Source organism: Panthera onca, chromosome B4, assembly GCF_046562875.1.
Source record: "Panthera onca isolate mPanOnc1 chromosome B4, mPanOnc1 haplotype 2, whole genome shotgun sequence".
NCBI classification, from domain to species: Eukaryota; Metazoa; Chordata; class Mammalia; order Carnivora; family Felidae; genus Panthera; species Panthera onca.
Window position 1 is genome coordinate 89,648,900 of NC_138345.1, and position 22,108 is coordinate 89,671,007.

General features: G+C 41.0%; 1 protein-coding gene across 2 annotated transcripts in view; it reads left to right on the plus strand.

The window, feature by feature from the left end:
- The first annotated feature begins 260 nt into the window (after positions 1-260).
- Positions 261-22,108, plus strand: part of TBC1D30 (TBC1 domain family member 30) — an 86,176-nt gene continuing 64,328 nt past the window's right edge. Inside the window, exons 1-2 of one of the 2 annotated variants that reach the window (XM_060657063.3) lie at positions 261-2,016; positions 6,435-6,599. In XM_060657063.3, the coding sequence (XP_060513046.2) occupies positions 1,338-2,016; positions 6,435-6,599 (844 nt within the window). In that variant the 5' untranslated portion in view covers positions 261-1,337. The remainder of the gene's footprint in view (positions 2,017-6,434; positions 6,600-22,108) is intronic. The other variant, XM_060657064.3, reaches the window with a different exon arrangement.

Genomic DNA, 22,108 nt, shown 5'->3' on the forward strand with positions numbered 1-22,108 from the left:
CCTATTGCCCTCACTCTGTGTTTACAAGCATTGTGGTGGTGGTGGTGACCAGAGGCCTCAGGTTTCTACCTGTAGGGTCAGACTCTATTATGAAAGTGCCATGAAAAGTAAAACGTGTGCTGAACAAACATGAAGCCCCACCATTGTTCACTAGGTGCATTGTGGCTGCTTTTAGAAATACGGCAAATATTTAATAGCTCTAGGGCTTACACAAATACATGTTCGTCCATTAATGAAAATCCATAATGGAGTCCATAATGGAATATGTATTCATCCATAATGAAAGCCAGACACTTTAAGCATTAAGGGAAGTTCACTTTATTCTTTGTGAATGGGCAGTTATTTAGTCCCTCTGTGCCTCAGCTCCTCACCTGAAAAGTGAGGCTATATATAGCACTTACCTTTTAAACTCTGTATGGTGAGGGATGTTAGTTCATTAGACTTATCCTTGTGGTCATTCTGAAATATACTCAAATATCAAAACCATATGTTGGACACCTGAAACTAACTTAATTTTAAGTCAATTATACCTCAAAAAAAAAAAAAGTCCCACAATATTTACCTGCTTTATAGGGTTAAAGTGAGAATTAAATGGGATAGTTCGTGCAAAGAATTAAGAACAGGATTTGGCACACACAAAAAGCCGTCAAAAACGTTGAGAATTACTACTAAATTCACAAAGATACATGCCGTGGAGGGGCATCTCAGGGTTCTTCCACTGGGGTCTAATGTAAAGATACATCTCTCAGAATATTACCGTCAGCTTTTGATTTCACTGTCAGAATCAGCCATGTCAATTCATTGGTGCGGTCATCTCACGGACATTTATTAAAGCCCTCATTCTCTGTTAGGTTTTGTGCCTGGGAATTAGTTGATCTTAATCTAGCACTTGACTTTTTCACTGAAGGATGAAAGTTCCCAGCGTTATTAAATCTCCAGCATAAGCCAAGTCTTCAGAAAGGTTATTGTCAGAAACTAAGAGCGCCTTGAAAGGCGCCCGGATCAGGTGGGACGGTGGGAAGGGCTGGGCACTGTGCCTTGAGTACGCGAAGAAGGGAGCTCCTGGCCTCGGCCTATTGACTGGCGTCGAGAACTCTCCCCCGCAGGATTTCTAGCAGGTGGCTGACTAGGAGGCAAGAATTGCCCCCTTTTTGAGTTAAATCACGTGCTTAAAAGTAAAGGTGGGGGCTGCCAGAGGGCCCTTCCCCCTCCGGCTGAAGGCTTCGTCCTGATGCGTTCTGGCCACATCCTCCTAGACGCGGATCAGATAGCGTTCCCAGGGGAAGTGGGGCCTCACCTGCTGCAGGTGTCCCCAGGTGGTTCAGAGGCGTGGCCGTATGCCCCCCAGCCCCCCGCCCCGCTCGTCCCGGTTCGGAGCTGCGGGGCGGCGGCTCGCGTGCCCGCCGAGGGGAGGTCAGGAGCCTCGGGGATCTGGGGCCCGCTGGCGCGGCGCCCGGCCCAGGGCACCCCCGGCGGCCATGAGGCCGCGCCTCCTCCCGGAACTGGCCGGCGCGGCCGGGCGGGAGGAGAGGCGGGAGCCGGGCTTTCGCGCACCGCGGGCCATGGAGGTCCTTCCCACGGGCGGGGGCCGGACGGGGCGCCCGGAGCCCGAGGCAGGGCGGGAGAACGCGGCGGAGGAAGCGGTTGTCGGTGCTCCCCGGTCTGTGTGCCTGCGCGGGGCCCCCCCGGCGGAGCAGCCTCGAGGCTCCCGGGACTCCTGGGAGGCCGAGGAGGACCCGGAGCCCGGCGAGCCGCGGGGCGGCAGGACGAGCCGCACGGCGTCCCTGGTGAGCGGCCTGCTCACCGAGCTGTACAGCTGCACTGAGGAGGAGGAGGCGGCGGGCGGGAGCCGGGGGCTCGGGGGTCGCCCACGGCGCCGCGACAGCCTCGACAGCTCCACGGAGGCCTCCGGCTCCGACGTGTTCCTGGGCGGCCGCGGCGGCGACTCCCGGGTGCTGCAGGAGCTGCAGGAGCGGCCGAGCCAGCGGCACCAGATGCAGTACCTGCGGCAGAAAGGTGAGCTTCGGGGGCTTCGGGGGCTTCGGGGACGGGCCGCAGGGCACCCCGCCGCGTCCGCCGGCGCTCCCGCGCTCACCTGGGCACCCCTGGCTGAGCCGCGCGGCGCTCCGATATTACGGTTGGGGCGGCTCCTTTGACCTGCGGCTAGTGGCCGCGGTGTCACTGGTTCGTGGCTAAACTCAGTTCTTACTGTGCCCCCGCCCGCATCCCTCTCGAGCTGCTCAGTGGAACCTCAGTTGTTGGGGTTGTAGCGGGTGGTACAGTTGTTGGGGGTGGTAGCGGCGGGTCTCCGCTCCTCTGCGCGCACCGTGTTTGCAGGAGCCCCGAGGGGACAGGCAGCCCACCTTCTAATTGCACCTGAACAGCTCTTTCGACTGTTGGGAGTTTCTGGTACGCGTAGCACAAGTTGCCTAGGGGGCGCCGAGAGAAGACCGGCGACTCCTGGGCCTGATTTTTTTTTTTTTTTTTTTTTTTTTAAATTTCTCCTAATCTGCCCTCCCTGGCCACACCACTAGGATAGTGTTTAACTAGTGAGGCAGAATAATTCGATAATGCAGTTTCTAAGCAGAGCGGATGAATTCCATTTCTGCCAGCCAGTCTGGTTTCAGGAAGCTCACTCGACGGCGGATTAGTGGAGGGCCCTACGCTGTTGGCTTTAGCACAGGGTTTGACTGCTGGTACCTTCGATTTGGAAATGGACGTGGCTTTTGGGGAGTGGCGGGGGGGAGGCTAATTTGGTGTTTCTTTTGTTATCAGACCCTGATGCTCACGTCCTGAGGTTCCCCCCCACCCCCGCCTTAACTGTTCATAATAGCTTGCCTTTCAGGCACTGTTATTACAGATGTCTTTTTCATAGATGTATCAAGACCTCAATTTATATAATAAAGTGAGGTGTGGAAAACAGATGCTAAGCCGCCATAACATATCTTGAATTAGTGTCCTTGTGCTAAATTACCAGGAGAGGAAGGAAGGAGAGAATACTATTGAATGGTCTCCTGTCTCCTAATTGTAAGTCTAGCTGGTGCCAGGTGGGGGAAAAAAATAAATAACAGAAAAGGAATAAATCTGTCTGCTTTCTCGAATCTGTGTTGAAAGTTGAAAGCTGTTTGCTTTCAACTTCCTCCTTTGGCTTCCTAGCAAAGGTTTTTTTCTCAGCTGATTGTTACAAATGGCTTCTGCCTTCCTCCCCCTGCCTGGGACTTTGCCTGGAGTAGTGCCATTTAATTTTACACAGTTTTTTGGCTGTTCTCGGAGTGTTTATGCCAGGAGTTCCGTGGGGGCAATAGGTCTTTCCGAATCCAACAAAATCAACTCTGAAGAATTATGATTTGCCTTTCTGTCTTTTACAAGGCCGTTCACTTTTCATTACTGAGCAAATTTGGGGGGTTGGCAATTTCCTCGTGGAAGAGGAAATTTGGCAAGCTAAAGTTTAAAGTTTAAAGAGCTTTGCCTGTGGATTTCAAACCAGTGACCACTCTACTAATTCACAAGATCGCCAAGAGTCTGTTTTTCCCAAGTCTCAGCCTTATTGCATAGTTGCCTGCTAACCTTTTCTTTCCTTTGAATCGACTCTGCTAAGATGAACAAAAGTGCCATATTATAATAATCTTATACGCACCCACACGCACCCCCTTTATTGATGAGTATCATTAGAATATTAAGAATAAACAGGTGGAAGCACGTGGAAACAGCTGTCTGCATAAATAATTTTACAGCTTATTAGATTACTTGATTTTGTTTCAAGATCAAAAAATGTCCCTCCTATCATAATGCTTTGTAGATAACCTCTTACTCTATTAGGATTTTTGCTGTAGCACCTATTTAGGTGTTTGGCGTGTGTGGGTCCTTTATTTATGTGAAGCATCAGAATGGTTTCTCAGGAAATCTTGGCTCCCTTCTTGGTATTTTCATAAAGGAGGTGAACTTTGGAGTCAGAGTGCTTGAATCGATATCCTGCCACTGTTCATTACTCGCTGTGTGACCTTGGGCAAGCTATTTAACCTTTCTCTGTCTTATTTTCCTCACTTACAAATATGGATAATAATAACACCTACCTCCCAGAGAGGACTGTGGTGATAATTATGTAAGTTAATGTGTGTGTAAAATGCTCAACAAAGTTTAGATACTATTTTTATCAACATACACACTGGAATTTCTTAGAGAGGAAATTGTCCGCTGCTTGTCAGTTGGTCTTTTCCTCATTTACTTAACAGCAAAAGTGGCTGATGCTGTGGGGCATGCAAAGATAAAGGAGACCTTATTATTCCTGTCTTCAGGATGCTTTATCAGCAGATATTGCTGTAGAAGACATTTCTAAACTCTGAAGAGTTTTCCCATGTTGGATAATACACATAGTTCAGAGCATCACAGAGCTGTGGATACCTTAAGAGTCCCTGAAAATGACTCTTTGTTGGAAGGAAACTATAATGTAAAACAAAAAACAACTATAATGTAAATGCAAGATAATGATATTCCTACCCTTTCTGTTTCTGGAAGGAAAAATTTTAAACATTCAAAGAAAGGCTCTTTGCTCTGTGGAAGGGATCTAGGGACGAAGAGCCCCCTGGTCTCCTCTTTTAGCTTGTTTCCATATTTAATTTTCCTTAGAACACGAATGTTATCATTTAACCTAAATGTGTTCTTTTCCTTATGTGCCACCAAGTTTGAACTCAAGGTAAGAGAAATGGCCTTTGTTCTCTTCTTCAGAGTAACCCCTTATTCTTATTTTAGTGCTATTTATATTGATGTTTATAAAGACTGTTCACATTTCTTTCTCAAAATAGTCTTGTATGCTAAACATAATTTGAGCCTGGGAGTACTACCTTGCCTAAGATCACAAAGATGGTTGGTTGGTCCAAAGGGAGTTCTTTTCAAGGTCTAATACATTTTCCATGATGTGGCTAAACATGATTGCTGTTAAAGGTCCACCTTGTACTTCTGTTATACAGACCCCCAAAGTTCTTTTTCTTTGACCTCTGGATTTTTTTTTTTTTTTTTTTTAGCTTTTGAATACTTCTTTTGTTCTCTTTGGATCCTCTCTAGTTTCTCAAAGTCCTTTTAAAAATGAATAGACCCAAATCCCACACAGGATCTCTAATGAGGGACAAGCCAATTCCGAGTTGCATGGAAGCTTCTTGCCTGACTGGCAGACCACACTCCAGTGACTAATGATAATACCAAGTGTGACAGACGAAACTCCCAAATTGTAATGATTATTCATATAAAGATTGCTGATAGTTTCGATTCCCAAGTCTTTTTTCATTTGTGGAAAAACAGCTGTTGGGAATATTAATTTTATGAATGTAGAATTATCCTTAATTTATCTGTGTAAAGGAAATGTATCTTCTATCATATTTGAAAAACTACTGAGTTTCTAAAGTGAAATATTGTACCTAATAATCAAGCTATTGGAAGACTGTATATTTAAAACCAAACCAATATTGCTATATTCATCTACGTTAGAAAATGTGGTTATATTATTTGCTTTTAACGGATCATTTACAAAGGTGAGTGCTTTTAAAAACGTTTGTTATCAGGGGACGTCTGAGTGGCTCAGTTGGTTAAGCCTCCCACTTCTGGTTTCAGCCCCAGGCGTGATCTCAGTTTTGTGAGTTTGAGTCCCACCTCAGGCTCCATGCTGGCAGTGCGGACCTGCTTGGGATTCTCTGTCTCCCTCCCTCTCTCTGCCCCTCCCCAGCTCATGCTGTCTCTCTCTCTCTCTCTCTCTCTCTCTCCCCCAAAACAAATGAATAAACTTTAAAACAAAACCAAACGAAAACATTTGTTATCAAGGGCGCCTGGGTGACTCAGTTGGTTGAGTGTCCAGCTTCAGCTCAGGTCATCATCTCAAGGTTCATGAGTTTGAAACTCGAATTGTCGCTGCTGTCGGCTTGGAGCCCACTTCAGATCCTGTGTCCCCTTCTCTCTCTCTGCCCCTCCCCTCCCCCCACTCACACATTCTCTCTCAAAAATGAATAAACATTTATTTAAAAAAATTGTTATCAGCTGTTAGATTTACCATTGATGTAACAGATTCAAAAGGATTCTTTTCTTGTAAGCTTACCGTCTGAGCACTTTAATGATACAAAATATACATGCCAATTTTCAGGCAATGAAAGGTAAATCTGCAACCTGAGCTAAATGTGACAAGAGTCTTTGCTTACATGTTGCAAGTAGCCTCAAAGATAAAACTTATCTTACAGTAATTATCTCACGGCCAGGGCAGGAAATGTTTGAGTGATTTATTTGATCAGAATATCTCAGCTGAACACGTGCATGTAATCCTGGGTGAGAAGCCAGAATTACTTGGTTTAAATGGATGTTCTAGATATTCGTCCTATGATTGGTGAGTGTTACATGGGAATTTGTATTCTTCTCAGGGTATTTATTTTCTTATTTTTCTTTTTCTTTGATAGACACCAATGAACTGAAGACAATCCTTCAAGAGCTAAAGCATAGAATTGGCGTACAATCTGCAAAGCTACTTCGGCAGCTGAAGCGAAAAGATAGGCTTCTGCATAAAGTACAGAGAAACTGCGATATCGTGACTGCGTGCCTGCAGGCTGTGTCCCAGAAGCGGAGTAAGTGCTGGAGTGGGGTTATCCCTTTGGCCACATGTGTCTGGAATGTTAGTGGAGCTGAGCCAATAGTTGTTGTGTTTTTGAATATATGGCAAAGTTTTAAATGGAAGCTTCTATCATCGAAACTGAGAGCTATGAACAACTCAGTTTCCTGGGATTTTTTGTTTTGTTTTTGTTTTGTTTTTGTTTTTTGTTTTGTAAAAATGTATAGTACGTGTCTGATGTTACAAACTTCATTTTATTATTCTAGATTTGAAGTCGTACTTCATTTTGACCATGGTTATTTTTACCTGATGCTAAATAATGACTAAAATATTTTTAGAACTGCATCAAATAGACACAGCCTAAAAGGCCTTTGTTCTCTTCTTCTCTGTGTCACTCTAAAAAGTGAATCAAACATCGGCTTTAAAAAAGGACCCTTTTATAACAGGAACTTACACTTGCTTTGAAATTTAAAAAAGACGAAATATTTTAATAAGTTAAATCTGTCTCATAGGTCATCCATTCACAGCTAAGAGCTGTGTGGTTTGTTAACTGAGTTAAAAATGTTAAATCATTGATCCTTGTTAGCTACGGGATGTAAAACCTTGTGAATTAATCTTTTAATTCTCCATGCAATAGTTTTATGTTTTATTCTGCTAACATTTCCCTATTTTTGTTTTGTATTCTTTATTAACATGCAGCACGGCAGAACAGTATATTCAGGTATGGCAAATTTAGGCACCAGTGATGTTTTGATCAAATGCCTGTGACAGGTTTTTGGGTGCATGTGAAAGTTGCTTTATTTTGTTTCTTTGTCCCACCGCATTTTATATATGAAGTGATACCTTCTAGAGTTTTGTTTTGTTTTTTTTTAATTCCAAATTAAGATGTGTTTGTTTTCATAAGACAATTTTCAGGGTTTGACTAGTTTCAAATAATAAAATTAATGGCTTAAACTTCATTCTTAGGTTTATGATAAAAAGTAAATACCATGTTTTCCTCCTCCTGTTTTATTATGTCACTGTTTGTTATCCCCAAGTTGTTATTCTTGCTGTCTCCTAAAGAAGGTTTCAACCTAATGTAAATTGAACAGAATGTTACGTAATTATCATAATGATATAATGGTCCATACAAGGAGCAGGATGTAATTGAATTGACTGATTTTGAATAGGGTTTTCTCCAGAGCTAGGCACTTGTCTGAAACAGCTAGAAAAGGACGATACGGATATAGATATACATACACATGTGTGTATATTTTATATGTGTATCTATCTACAAAAAGTTGGCATGTGTTATATTTGATATTTTTCCGTGGATTCTGATTGATTCACAAGTGTCTAGTAGAAATTCTGTTATTTTCCCTTTATTTTGAAATACCTTGATTTTTCTCTTTTCAACTGTGTTTTCATCTACCATTATTACTGTTGTACCAGACGTTAAAAGCATGAAGTGGTAAATGCATGGGGTTTGGATGTGGGAAAAAGTATAAGGGGGCGATGGAACCAGTGTTAGGAGACAGAGGGGAATGTCTGGCTGGCATAGGATCACGGGTTGATAATTACCAGGGACTGATAATCATTTAGAGTTTGAATTTACTTGACTGATAAAGGGACAGGCATTTGTGTCTTTTTAGAAAAACGTGTTCACAAGAACCTAATTCAATTGTGAATTTGAATGCAGCCTTCCTATGTATTTTAGGGTTTGTCTCTTTAAATCCAGCCACTGTTTCTCATTTCATAGAGTATGGGATTAATGCCTCTTAACCTTGGGAGTTACATTATCACCTTGGTAATAAGACTCTACTAAATGGGACAGAATGTTTTTTGTTGAATTAAGAAATGACAGTGGATCAGGGGTGCTGACTGAGCCACCCAGATGCTTAAGAGTTCTAAAGAATTTAGATCTCACTGTTTTGTAATGAATAACTGAGCTTTCATTTTAGCAGTGATTGGCAGTGATGCGTTCAAATACAACATGTATGTTGACTTTTTTGTATTTAATATACAGAAGTCCAGATAACCCTCATTTTCTCCACTATATATGGATTCAGTCCTTATAATTCTTTCCATAAGTGATGTTCTGCCTTTCATAACATGTTATAATGTAATATAAAACTTTTTAACCTTTTTAAAAAATGGGTCATTTCCTATTGATACACCAAAGAGGATATGATTTTATAAGTGTGGATTATGAACCAAAATGACTAGGTTGTGTTTATTTCAAACACATATGCTGTAACTGCTTGGATTTTATGGTTTCTTACACCAAGCCTTACAGTAGAATCCCTTTATTACTTATTTATTTAGTTTGTTTCAAGTTTTTATTTAAATTCCAGTTAGTTAACATATAGTGTAATATTAGTTTCAAGAATAGAATTTAGCAATTCATCACTTGCATATAACATCCAGTGCTCATCATAACAAGTACCCACTTTAGTACCTATCACCCAGTTAGCCCATCCCCCTGCCCACCTCCCTTTCAGCAGCCCTCAGTTTGTTCTCTATAGTTAAGAGTCTGTGTTATGGCTTGCCTTCCTCTTTTTTTTTTCCCTCTATGTTTTGCTTCTTAAATTCCACATATGAGTGAAATCATATGGTATTTGTCTTTCTCTGATTTATTTTGCTTAGTGTAATAGACTCTAATTACATCCACATCATTGCAAATGGCAAGATTTCATTCTTTTTGATGGCTGAGTAATATTCTATCGTATATATATGTGTATATATACATATATATGTGTATATATATGTGTATATATGTGTAATATTCTATCACATATATATGTATATGTACACATACATATACATATATATACCACATCTACTTTATTTATCAGTTGATGGACATTTGGGCTCTTTTCATAGTTAGGCTATTGTTGATAATATTACTATAAATATCAGGCACTGTGTGTCCCTTCAAATCAGTATTTTTATATTCTTTGGGGAAACATCTAGTAATGTAAATGCCAGATCATAGGGTAGCTCTATTTTTAACCTTTTGAGGAACTTCCATACTGTTTTACAGAGTGCACGAGTCTGCATTCCCATGAGCAGTGTAAGAGGGTTCCTCTTTCTCCACATCCTTGCCTACTTCTGTTGTTTCCTGCATTGTTCATTTTAGCCATTCTGACAGGTATGAGGTGCTATCTCATTATGGTTTTGATTTGTATTTCTCTGATGATGAGTGATGTTGAGCATCTTTTCATGTGTCTGTTAGCCATCTGGATGTCTTCTTTGGAGAAGCATCTATTCATGTGTTCTACCCATTTCTTAACCAGATTGTTTGTTATTTGGGGGTTGAGTTTGATAAGTCCTTTGTAGGTTTTGGATACTAGCCCTTTATCTGATATGTCATTTGCAAATATCTTCTCCCATTTTGAAGGTTGCCTTTTAGTTTTGTTGATTGTTTCTTGCTGTACAGAAGCTTTTTATCTTGATGAAGTCCCATAATTCATTTTTTGCTTTTGTTTCCCTTGCCTCTGGAGACATATTTAGTGAGAGGTGACTATGGCCGATGTCAAAGAGGTTGCTTTATTTTATTTTATTTTTTATTTTTTATTAAAAATTTTTTTAACGTTTATTTTTGAAAGAAAGAGACAGTGTGAGCAGGAGAGGGACAGAGAGAGACAGAGGCACAGAATCGAAGCAGGCTCCAGGCTCTGAGCTGTCAGCACAGAGCCCGAAGCGGGGCTCGAACTCACGAGTGATGAGATCACGACCTGAGCTGAAGTAGGGTGCTTAACTGACTGAGCCACCCAGGAGCCCCAAGGTTGCTTTATTTAAAAAAAATTTGGGGGGCGCCTGGGTGGCTCAGTCGGTTGAGTGTCCAACTTTGGCTCAGGTCATGATCTTGAAGTTCGTGAGTTCGAGCCCCGCATTGGACTCTGTGCTGACAGCTCAGAGCCTGGAGCCTGCTTCAGATTCTGTGTCTCCCTCTTTCTCTGCCCCTTCCCCACTCATACTCTGTCTCTCTCTGTCTCTCAAAAATGAATAAACGTGAAAAAAAATTTTTTTTTTAACGTTTATTTTTGAGAGAGAACGAGAGAAAGAGAGAGAGAGGGAGAGAGGCAGAGTGCGAGTGGGGAATGGGCAGATAGAGAGAGGGAGACACAGAATCCAAAGCAGGCTCCAGGCTCCGAGCTGTCAGGACAGAGCCCAACATGGGGTTCCAACCCATGAGCCATGAGATCATGACCTGAGCCAAAGTTGGACGCTTAACTGGCTGAGTCACCCAGGTGACTGAGGTTGCTTTATTTTCGAACAGGATGGGATTAAGAGCAGGATCAATATTTGCCTTGTAGAAGAGCATATGTTTCCCCATATTTAACCATTTGTCTAAGGATAACCATGGTATAACCAATTTATTTTTTTTATTTTATTAACATTTTTTTTTAATGTCTATTTATTTTTGAGAGACAGAGCATAAGCAGATAAGGGACAGAGAGAGAGGGAGACACAGAATCCGAAGTAGGCTCCAGGCTCTGAACTGTCATCACAGAGTCAGATGCAGGGCTTGAACTTATGAGCTGTGAGATAATGACCTGAACTGAAGTCTGACGCTTAATCGACTGAGCCACCCAGGCACCCTTGGTATAGCCAATTTAATATTAATAGTAAAATTAATAATAAGAATGGTAGTGGTGTCACTATTCATTATGTGCATGCAGGTGTGCAGGAAAATCACCCTCAAGGCTTTAAGACAATGGGATAATTAGATGAATATTTGGCCACGAGTTCATCTGTTGTCTTTTTGTTGTTGTTGTTGTTGTTGTTTTTCTGATGTTAAGGTTAAGTGGTTTGCTTGTGACTTGATTATTTTTCCTGAAGGCAGAAAGGAGGCTATCTTAACTATCAGCATTTCCTAATTTTATAATTTTTTGCATTGGTGTAGTAAATTTTTAAGTTATGCTGGCTGAGTTTGTGAAATGGTAGTATAAGCAAGTAATAAAATCTACCTGTCATTGGAAAACTGTGGTAAAGAGGGAAGGTGGAAAAAATGTGAACATTCATGAAAGTATTGTCTTTATTTTAGCCTTGTCAATAAGTACAGGAATTTTTTTTAATTTTTTTTAATTTTTATTTTTTTAATTATTTTTTTTTAATTTTTTTAACGTTTATTTATTTTTGAGACAGAGAGAGACAGAGCATGAACGGGGGAGGGTCAGAGAGAGGGAGACACGGAACCCGAAACAGGCTCCAGGCTCTGAGCTGTCAGCACAGAGCCCGACGCGGGGCTTGAACTCACGGACTGCGAGATCATGACCTGAGCCGAAGTCGGCCGCTTAACCGACTGAGCCACCCATGCGCCCCAGGTACAGGAATTTTAAACAGCTTACTGCCTCATTTGATCAATGTGTCTGGCATCTTTAATACTGTGACTAAATCTTGCTGTCTATCATAAATACCTGGCAGACACACTTGCCAAATAGTGAATGGTAGTGGTCCTTATTCTTTTTTTTTCTATGGTTATCTTCTCTAAAGTAGCCTTCTCTGTGGCAGGAGAAGGAATTTGTGTGGCTTCAGGTTGGTGGCACCGACATTCAACATTTTCTGCTAAGAAACAGTTCTCTGTGTTTTTAGAACACATTATAAAAGTAAATGCACTCAACCCGCCATTCCCCTCCTAGGTATTTACCCAAGAGAATTGAAGACGTATGTCCCCACAAAAATGAGGACGTTCGTGTTGGTAGAAGCACTATTCATAATAGCCCCAAAATGGAAACAACTCAAATGTCTATCAGTGGGTGAATGGATTAACAAAAGTGGTATATCCATATGATGGAATAGTATTCAGCCATAAACAGGAATGAAGCACTGATTCATGTTACACATGGACGACCCTTGAAAACGTTATGCTAAGAGAAAGAAGCAAGACACAAAAGTCCACATATTGTATGCTTCTACTTGAAACGTCCAGAAGAGGTAAATCCATAATAATGGAAAGTCAATTCGTGGTTGCCAGGGGCCAGGGTAGGGAGAATGAAGAATGGCTGCTCATGGTATAGGTTTCTTATTAGGGTGACAAAAATGTTCTGCAATTAGATGGTGGTGATGGTTACACAATTTTGTGAATATACTAAGCATCACTAAATTGTAGAGTTTAAAAGGGTGAATTTTATGGTGTGTGGATTATATCTCAATAAAATAAATACAGTCAAACCTTGGTTTGTGAGCATAATTCATTCTGTAAACATGCTTGTAATCCAAAGCACTTGTATATCAAAGTGAATTTCCCCACAAGAAATAAGGGAAACTCAGATGATTCATTCTAGAACCCAAAAATATTCACATAAAAATGATTACAATACTGTAATATAATACAAAACAATGAATAAAATACAAAATACAAAGAAAAATAAATTAACCCGCCCTGACCTTTGAAAACCTTTGTGGCTGATGTGAGGGAGACAAGAGAGAGGAGGGTTATTCTGCAGGACGACTTTCACTATCACTAACGGAATCATTGCTGTCTATTGGCTCAATGGAATCTTTTTCTTTTTGCGCAACTTTAACAAGGAACCTATCCAATGACACTTGCTTTTGCCTCCTTTTGAGGTTTTTGTGGAAATGTGCTGTTGCATTGACAATCACCCACAATCCTGCAGAGACAGAAAGAGAGAGAGAGAAAGAAAGGGAGAACCATTGGCTCGGCTGTGATCATGTGACATTAGGTGCCATGTACTACTCGTATTGCAAGACATGGCACATTTATCAAGTAAAAATTAGAAATGTTTGCTCGTCTTGCAGAACACTTGCAGAACAAGTTACTCGCAATCCAAGGTTTTACTGTAGAATGTGTTATTGGTACAATAAAAGTAATAAATGTAATGTGTTAAAAATATAACCCACTCCTCATGGAAACTTCGGAAAATACAAAAGTATGAAAAGAGGAAAAATCGCTTTCGAAAGACATTTTTTCATAGTTTTGAATATTTATTCAAGTGTTTTTTTATGCAAAGTTTTTCCAAAGTCAGCGTACAACATAACATTTTTGTATCCAAAATTGTCAAACTTTCCATTATTATGGATTTACCTTTTTCATGTAACATCATAAGCTGGCATAAATTATCCATAAATATAATTTTGAATGATTAATGCACTGTTTTTCAGTCCATCATTTTGTTTTGTTACAACATTGTAATAGTGAAAAACCTCCTTTCAGTCATAAGTACAGAAACACAACTTAAGCTGATTTAAGTGAAAAGGGAAATTGATTGGCTCACATAATTAAAATTCCAAGGATGTGGCTTCAGATGTAACTAAATCAGATACAGCTGCCTATATATAGTATATTTAAGGGGCACCTGGTTGGCTCAGTTGGTTGAGTGTCCAACTTCGGCTCAGGTCACGATCTCACAGTTCAGACAGCTCAGAGCCTGAAGCCTGCTTCAGACTCTGTGTCTCCTTCTCTCTCTGCCCTTCCCAGCTCACACTCTGTCTCTTTCTCTCTCTCAAAAAAAAAAAAAAAAAACCAACAAACCATCAACAAAAAAAACCCGCACCCCCCCCAATATTAAGAATATGAAATCATATTAAGAATATGATTTCATCCCTTAGCAGTGCTTTCCTCTGCACCAAATAACACCAAAAGGGCCACTATGGCAGCTCCAATTAATCAACCTTACCTGAAAGCACAAAGTTCTTTCCACAGTTCCAGAAAGTTCCATAATTCACTTTCCTTGACCTAGCTGGGTCACCTGCTCACTAAGAATCAATAAATATTTATGTATGTAAGAAGGTGATAAAGTGATAAGTACTATGGGAAATAAAAAAAAAACAGGTTAGGGGGGCACCTGGGTGGCTCAGTTGGTTAAGCGTCTGACTTCCGCTCAGGTCGTGATCTCGCGGTCCGTGAGTTCGAGCCCCACGTCGGGCTCTGTGCTGACAGCTCAGAACCTGGAGCCTGCTTCTGATTCTGTGTCTTCCTCTCTCTCTGACCCTCCCCCCATTCATGCTCTGTCTCTCTCTGTCTCAAAAATAAATAAACGTTAAAAAATTAAAAACAAAAACAGGTTAGGGCAGATTTGGAGTAGCCAACAATTACTCCTGGTGTTACCAGTCTTTTATTAGATTTATTCATAGGTAATTAAGGTTTCTTGATGCTATTTTAAATTGGTATCTTTTAGAAAATTCATTTTCTGTTTGTTTCTAGTACATAGAAATATGGTTGTTTTCTGCATATTGACCTTATATCTAGCAATCTTACTTTTTTTGTTGATTTTAATTATCTGTACATTCTTTTTAATTTTTATTTATTTTAATTTTTTTAAGATTTTATTTTTTTTAAGTAATCTCTATACCCAGTGTGGGGCTTGAATTTATAACCCCAAGATAAAGTGTTGCAAGCTCCACTGACTGAGCCAACGAGGCATTCTGATAAATTATTTTGTGTTAAAAAAATTTTTTTAATGTTTATTTATTTTTGAGAGCGATAGGTAGAGTGTGAGTGGAGGAGAGGCAGAGAGAGAGGGAGATACAGAATCTGAAGCAGGCTTCAGGCTCTGAGCTGTCAGCACGGAGCCTGACATGGAGCTTGAACCCACGAACCTTGAGATCATGACCTGAGCCAAAGTCAGATGCTTAACCGAATGAGCCACCCAGGTACCCCATTTTGTATTTTTTTAATGAACATAATCTTTATCACCTGTGATTACGGTTAAGACCTCCGTGATAATATTGAATAAAAGTAGTGATAATGGGGTGAAATTTTTTTCAGGTGCAATCTCAGATGGAAAGTTTTTTCCCCCATCATTTCCCTATTAAGTACAATGCTTGCTGAAAATTTTCTATAGAAGTCCTTTATCAAATTAAGGAAATTCTCTTATCTAATTTGCTAAGATGTTGAACTTTATCATACGACTTTATTGCTGTATTGAGATAGTATGTTGAAAGTTAAAACAACTTTGCATTCCTGGAAGTATCCTAATTAGGTCACGAGATGTATGTATTTATATATACATATATTTCTGACTTTGTTTTTCATAATATTTTATTGATGATTTTTATGGCTGTGTTCATGAGTGACAAGCTTATGATTTTCCTTTCTTATAATGCTCTTGTCAGGTTTTGGGAGACTCATAAAAGAAGCTATAGAGTGTGCTCACTTTTTCCATTATTTGGAAGAAATTGTGTAAGACTGGAATTACTTCTTTCATTTTTGATAGAATTCACTGGTAAAATATTTGGGCCTGAAGCTTTCTTTGTAGGGAGGTTTTAAATTATGGATTCAATTTAAAAAATAATTATAGGATTATTTGTATTTTCTATTTCTTCTTATATCAGCTTTGGTAAATTTATAGGATTTGCCCATTTCCCATACCTTGTCACATTTATGGACAGAAAATTTTAAAGACTATTTTTTGGGTTCCTTTGGTGTTTCAAGATACTAAAACAGTTCTACTGATTTAAAGAGGAATTCACTTACCACTTAAAATTTGTTTTATTATAGAATGTATCATCATAAAGAACAGTATTTTAACAAATATGTATATTAGAAATATATTAAAAAAATAAAGTTCTATGTATGTGGATATCTACTTACCAGAATTGAGTAACAGTTACTAGAACATTAGAAAACGCTGAGTGCTCTTCCCTGATTGAAATTTCCTCTGTTCCTCACATCTCTTACTTTTCTCTGTAGTTTTTCTCCCTGCTGTGTAAATTCCTAAATAATGTATAGTTTTGAGAAACTGAGTAGCAAGCCCAAGCCTAGTTGTACACAGAAAGGGTAATTAATGTTTGCCTCTGTTAGATAAAGGCTCCCAAGAGATAAACCAGGCTCTGGATCATAGTCTGGTGGTGGGTACCTCTGAGAATGCACAGGACCCCCTTCTGGGGGAGTCAGGGAGCAAGGTGAAAAATGAGGCTTGTGGCATCTGTCAGAGCTGAGGTTTAGGCTATTTGCTGCATGATCAGCTAAGTTGGGGGAATGGCCTGCTTTTTATGTTTGATTCAAAGCTTTCCATGACTTGCTCTTGCTTCCAGAAGTAGGTTAAAACACCACACTTTTGTGGGCATGGAGGGGAGGAGAGGGTGACCACTTCCTCAGCACATTGTGAGATAAACAAGTCCAGATGAGAATGTGGACCTGCTCTCCCAGGCATTCTGTCCTTGAGTTAGAAAGATGGTCCAGTAGCAGGAAGCATCTTGCATTGACTGCCATCAATACAACTGTCACTTGAGCCACACTGCTACAATCTGGACTGATTGTGCTCAATCTGGTGCCCAGCTGTTACCTTGGGGTTTCCCTTCCCTCTCTATGCCTCTCTCCTGTGTTGGATCTTTTGTTTCCCATATCCCACGTTTTCTTCTTTCCTGCTTATTCTTTTTATATCATTGCCTGTATCCCTTCGAGCAAGGGTGCCTGTGAGGTAGAAGTTTGGAAATTGTGCAGGAATGAAGATGTCTTTATTAGACCCTTCCTTTGACAATTTCATACTTCCTCTGTTGACTTCTTCCATTCTTGCTCTTCAGAAGTCTGGAGCCTTTCTGATTCCTTATCCTTCGTACTGGACTCCCCCCTCCCCCCACCTCCGAAAGCTTGTGGAATCTTCTCTTTGTTCTTGGTGTTCTGAAATTATCACATTCCTTCTTATTTTCCTTGGTGTGGGTCTGTTTTCACCCATTGTGCCTGGCCTTGATAGACTCTGAGTCACGCAGCTTACATCCTTCAGTTCTGGAAAATTTATGTAAATGATTCCTTTGATGCTTTTCCTTCCTCCTTTTCTTTTTCCTCTTTCTGGAATTCTATTTTTTGGCTGTTGGAACTTCTGGATTAGTTCTTGAATATTCTTTGTTTTCTTATTTTCCATCTCTCTTTTTTTGGTGTCTTTTTTTTTGTTTGTTTGTTTTTGTTTTTTTTGTTTTACTTTCTTGCAGACTATCTCAACTTTATTTCCCATCCTGCTATTGAGACCTCTTTTTTGGGGGATTGTTATTTGATTGTTTGTTTTATATATAGTATCCTACTCTTGTTTTATAAATTTATATATTTTCTTATTGCTTCAAGGATATTAATGATAGAGACTAAAATGGACAAACAGAAAACAATTTGGAGGAAAGAGATTATACAAGGAGGAAAGAAACTTTCAAAACTTATTATATTTAGAGTCTTTTCTCAGATATCTAGTAGTCCTTGGCTGTCTGCTTGTAATTAAGTGTGGGGGTCTAAAATAGTGACTTGAACTCTGAACTGTCCAGTAAGGCTTCTTGATTTTGAGCTTTGCTCAAGAGTCACCTGGATGGGTCCCCAGGTAAGTACCTTCAGGTCTTTCCTTTGGGGCTGCTCAGCTTCCTCAGGGAAGAGCTTGCTGACCTCCTGCTTGGATCGTGAAGGTCTGTGGGCGTAAGCGCTGGGATCTCTGCCTTCAGCAGTCAGCATGTAGGTGGTTGCTGAGTCCCTTTGTGTTAGGTCAGGTACTCACCGTCAGCTGGCTGTCCAGCAACTCTTTGTTTTAACCCTTTTCAGAAAGGAAACCTTCAAACTTTTGGAAGGATGACAGAGGAGTAATTGCCCAACCTCATGAAATAGAGGGGAGGATGTAGGGATGCAGCCATTTCTCAACAGCTTCCTCCAGGTTCTCCTTAGTAAGCCTCCTCAAGAGCTGGCTGTCCATCTCTGAGTTTTGTGGAATATGTGATGTAATGAAGCTTTGCCTTGTCAATCTGAGATCTGGCTTTGTAGGCTCTAAGTCAGTTTCTACTTGTCCATATGCTTTTTGAGCTTCAACATTTTGTTGTTGTCTCTGCTGCTTTGTTTCCTGGTCCTTATAGGGTTACGGTAAAGATCCCTGTACTGTAATTTTAGTGTGGTTTTGGTGGGGACCAGATTTACATGCAATTTTTTTCTGTCTGTCTTCTTCACTCAGATGTGCATATTCCTTTTTCATAAGTTCAGAAGGTAAAAAGAAATTAGCATTTTTTTCAGGTTTTACTGAGATATATTTGACATATAAAGAAGTTAGCATTTAAATGAAGGTAGATTTGGGAGCTCCTGGATGGTTCAGACGGCAGAGTGTGGAACTCTTGATCTCAGGGTTGTAAATTCAAGCCCCAGATTGGCATAGAGATTACTTAAAAATAAACTCTTTTAAAAAATCTTAAGGTAGTTTGCCTTAAATTTGGAACTTGGTGGCAGAACCGTGAGTTTTGGCACAATTTTGTTAATACGGATAACAGATTTGGGTATATTTTGATATATAATTAGCAGTTTGATCTGCCCTGAAGTAACTTAGTGAGAATATGACTAGATGAAAGCAACAGGATTGTAATTGCTTACAGTATTTTTAGCCATAGTTTCCTCTCATTTTTTAAAAAAAAACTCTTTAGTGTCTTACAGCTTAGGGTTATTTTTTCTGTTTTGTCCTAATTTGCTCATTCCTACGCATACTGCAAGTTTGTAGAATCTTTGAAACAGTAACAGCTTTTGAACCTCCGACTTCCTAGAGATTGTTGGGGCTTTGAAAAAAGCAGAAGATGTTTGTTGTGGCTTTTAGAAAAAAAAAAAAAAAAATCTGGAGGCGCCTGGGTGGCTCAGTCGGTTAAGTGCCGAGTTCAGCTCAGGTCATGATCTTGCGGTTCATGAGTTTGAGCCCCGTGTCGGGTTCTGTGCTGACAGCTCGGAGCCTGGAGCCTGCTTTGGTTTTCGTGTCTGCCTCTCTCTCTGCCCTCTCCCACTCATGCTCTGTCTCTCTGTCTCTCAAGAATAAATAAACATTAAAAAAATTAAAAAGAAAAATCTGAATCTCAAAGTCATCATAATTTAGAACCAGAAGAGAATTTAAATCTGATTTCTACTTACTCCCAACCTAATGGTTGAGCAAAGTGAAGGGTAGAGGAGTTGAGAGCTTTGCTAATACTCAGCCGGTTGGTGACTGAGGACTTCCTGGTTGGTGTCCTTGCTATCAGTTATGACAAGAGAAAAATATACAGCCAGCAGGGGGAGTTCTCATTCTCTCTTAAGCTTTCTTAAAAACAGTATTAAATTTATGTTCTCTGTACAGTAGTCCTCCCTTATCTACGAGGGGTAGGTTCCAAGACCCCCAGTGGATGCCTACAACCGTGAATAGTGCTGAATCCTGTATATACTATGTTTTTTCCTATGCATACACACAACTATGATGAAGTTTAATTTATAAATTAGGCACAGTGAGAGATTAACAAGTAATAACAAAATAGAACAATTATAACCATATACTCTAATGAAGGTTGTGTGAATGTGGTCTCTCTCTCTCTCTCTCTCTCTCTCACTCAAATTATCTCACTGTACTGTACTCACCCTTCTTGTGATAATGTGAGATGATACAATGCCTACATGATGAGATGAGGTCAGGATATGATACATCAGGGGCATCATTTGCTTCTGAACTGTGGTTGACTGTGGGTGAGCGAAACCGCAGAAAGTGAAACCACAGACCCAGGGCGGGAGGACTTTTGTGTTGTCTGAACTTGAATCCCAGTTCTGCCACTCCCTGGATGTGCAATCTCATGCAAGTTAATTAACACCCCCGTGCTTCAGTTTTCTCATCAGTAAACAGAGGATGATGATAATACCTACTTCTCATTATGAGAATTATGTGAGTTAAAGTATGTGACGTGGTTAGAATAGTGTTGGCTGCATCATTTACTCTTATTGCCTTTATTCCTGCAGTAGGAAGGGTTGGAGGCTGCCTTTTCCATCAGCGTTTGGATACGTGCCTTTTTAAGGCAACTGTGAAGGTTGCTGAGGCTCCTCACATTTAAAAAAATTGATGGGGTGGCGTTATTGGAGGAGGAGATACTGAATAATCATGATTAGGTGTTTTTACATCTTTAGCTTTTTGGGAAAGCGTAGCTTACTCTTCTCCAGTAGCATGCAAGGAGATGGCTCGTCTCTCATGTGTCACAGTTGGGAAGAGGATATGTATACATATTGTGGGGACACACATTATATCTGAAAGTAGGCACCTGCCTGTCTGCTCAAAGGGAGATAGGAGCAAAGATGAGAGTCCCCCAAATCCTCCTTGAGACATCTCAAAGAACCAGGAGAGAGGAATGATAGACACATGTCATGTGGGTGAGGGTGGGAGGCGTTGGGAGACATTTCAGGCAGAGATAATGGTGCAGAGGCTGTGAGAGCATCAGATATTTGTGATACTTTCAGTAATCTAGTGTTACAAATTATATAAAACTGGAGGCTGGAGGGAAGGGGCAGAGCTTGAGGCGGGAGTTTACATTGTGTCCTATAGCATCACTGCTGAGCACTAGAGTGATGTGATTGGAGTTTTGTGTTTCAAGGGTCATTTTGGCCCCAGTGAGGAGGACAGGCTGCAGAGGGAGAGTGTACATGAGGAGTATCAGGAGGAGGCTGATGCAATAAATGAGTTGAATTGATGGGCTCTCGGAGAAGGAGCTGTGGGAATGGAGGAAAGGCAGTGAGACATTTAGGAAGGAGATTGGGTAGGGCCAGGAGGCTGGTGTGGGAAGAGGAGGAATCTGGGGGCCTGGGGGTCTGGGTAAGGTTTGGGAAGCATTAATAAGTGCTTGCAGCTAAGATCCCTTAGGGGCACCTCGTGGGGCTGTTGGGGAGGAGTGTGTGGAATGGCCAGAGAACAGAGTCCTCAGAGGAGAGCTGTGCAGAAGAAGCTGTTGGAGGACAGAGACTGTTTCAAGGAGGTGCAGTTTTAGCTTCTATAGAACAGTTCTCAAGAACTTTTGTAAAGTACACATGGCTGTACATAAAATTACCGTAGAGGAGTCAAATAGGAAAATGAAAAACACATCGGATTTTTGCCTTTTTGTTTAAAGCTTATTCACTTATTTTGAGAGAGATGGGGAGTGGGAGAGGGGCACAGACAGAGGGAGAGAGAGAGAATCCCAGGCAGGCTTTGCACTGTCAGCATAGAGCCTGATGCGGGGCTCGAGCTCATGAACCATGAGATCATGACCTGAGCCAAAGTCAGACACTTAACCGACTGAGCCACCCAGGTGTCCTGGGATTTTTGCCTTTTTAAAATGATGGGAGTGCCTGGGTGGCTCAATCGGTTGAGCATCCTACTCTTGATTTTGGCTCAGGTCATGATATCATGGTTCATGAGATTGAGCCCCATGTCGGGCTCCATGCTGAGCTTGGAACCTGCTTGGGATTTGTGTAGACTCTGGGTCTGGAGTTCTCTCTTGTCCAGCAAGAGAGCAGACACAGGATTAAAATGTGAGAGAGGCTAATGTCCAGGAGGAGACAAGAGCCCTGAGTAAGGGTCCTTGCTCTGTTTTTATTAGGATCAGAAGGCTTACAAGCATGATGGAGTACACAAAGAGACCATGAAACCGTGAACATTAACTCATGGGTGTGAGGAAAAGAGGGTTTTGAAGACATGTGGTGTTAGGAGTTTGGGTCAATACAAAACAAATTCCTGGCACTGAGCAGATGGTTGTTTACAGCAGGCATGAGGTGCCTTGTCTATCTTTAGCTAGCCTAGGGGATAAGACAGACCTAGCATGCTACCTCAGGGTCAGCAAGGCACCTTTCTTTTGCTAATAAGCTCTGCTCTG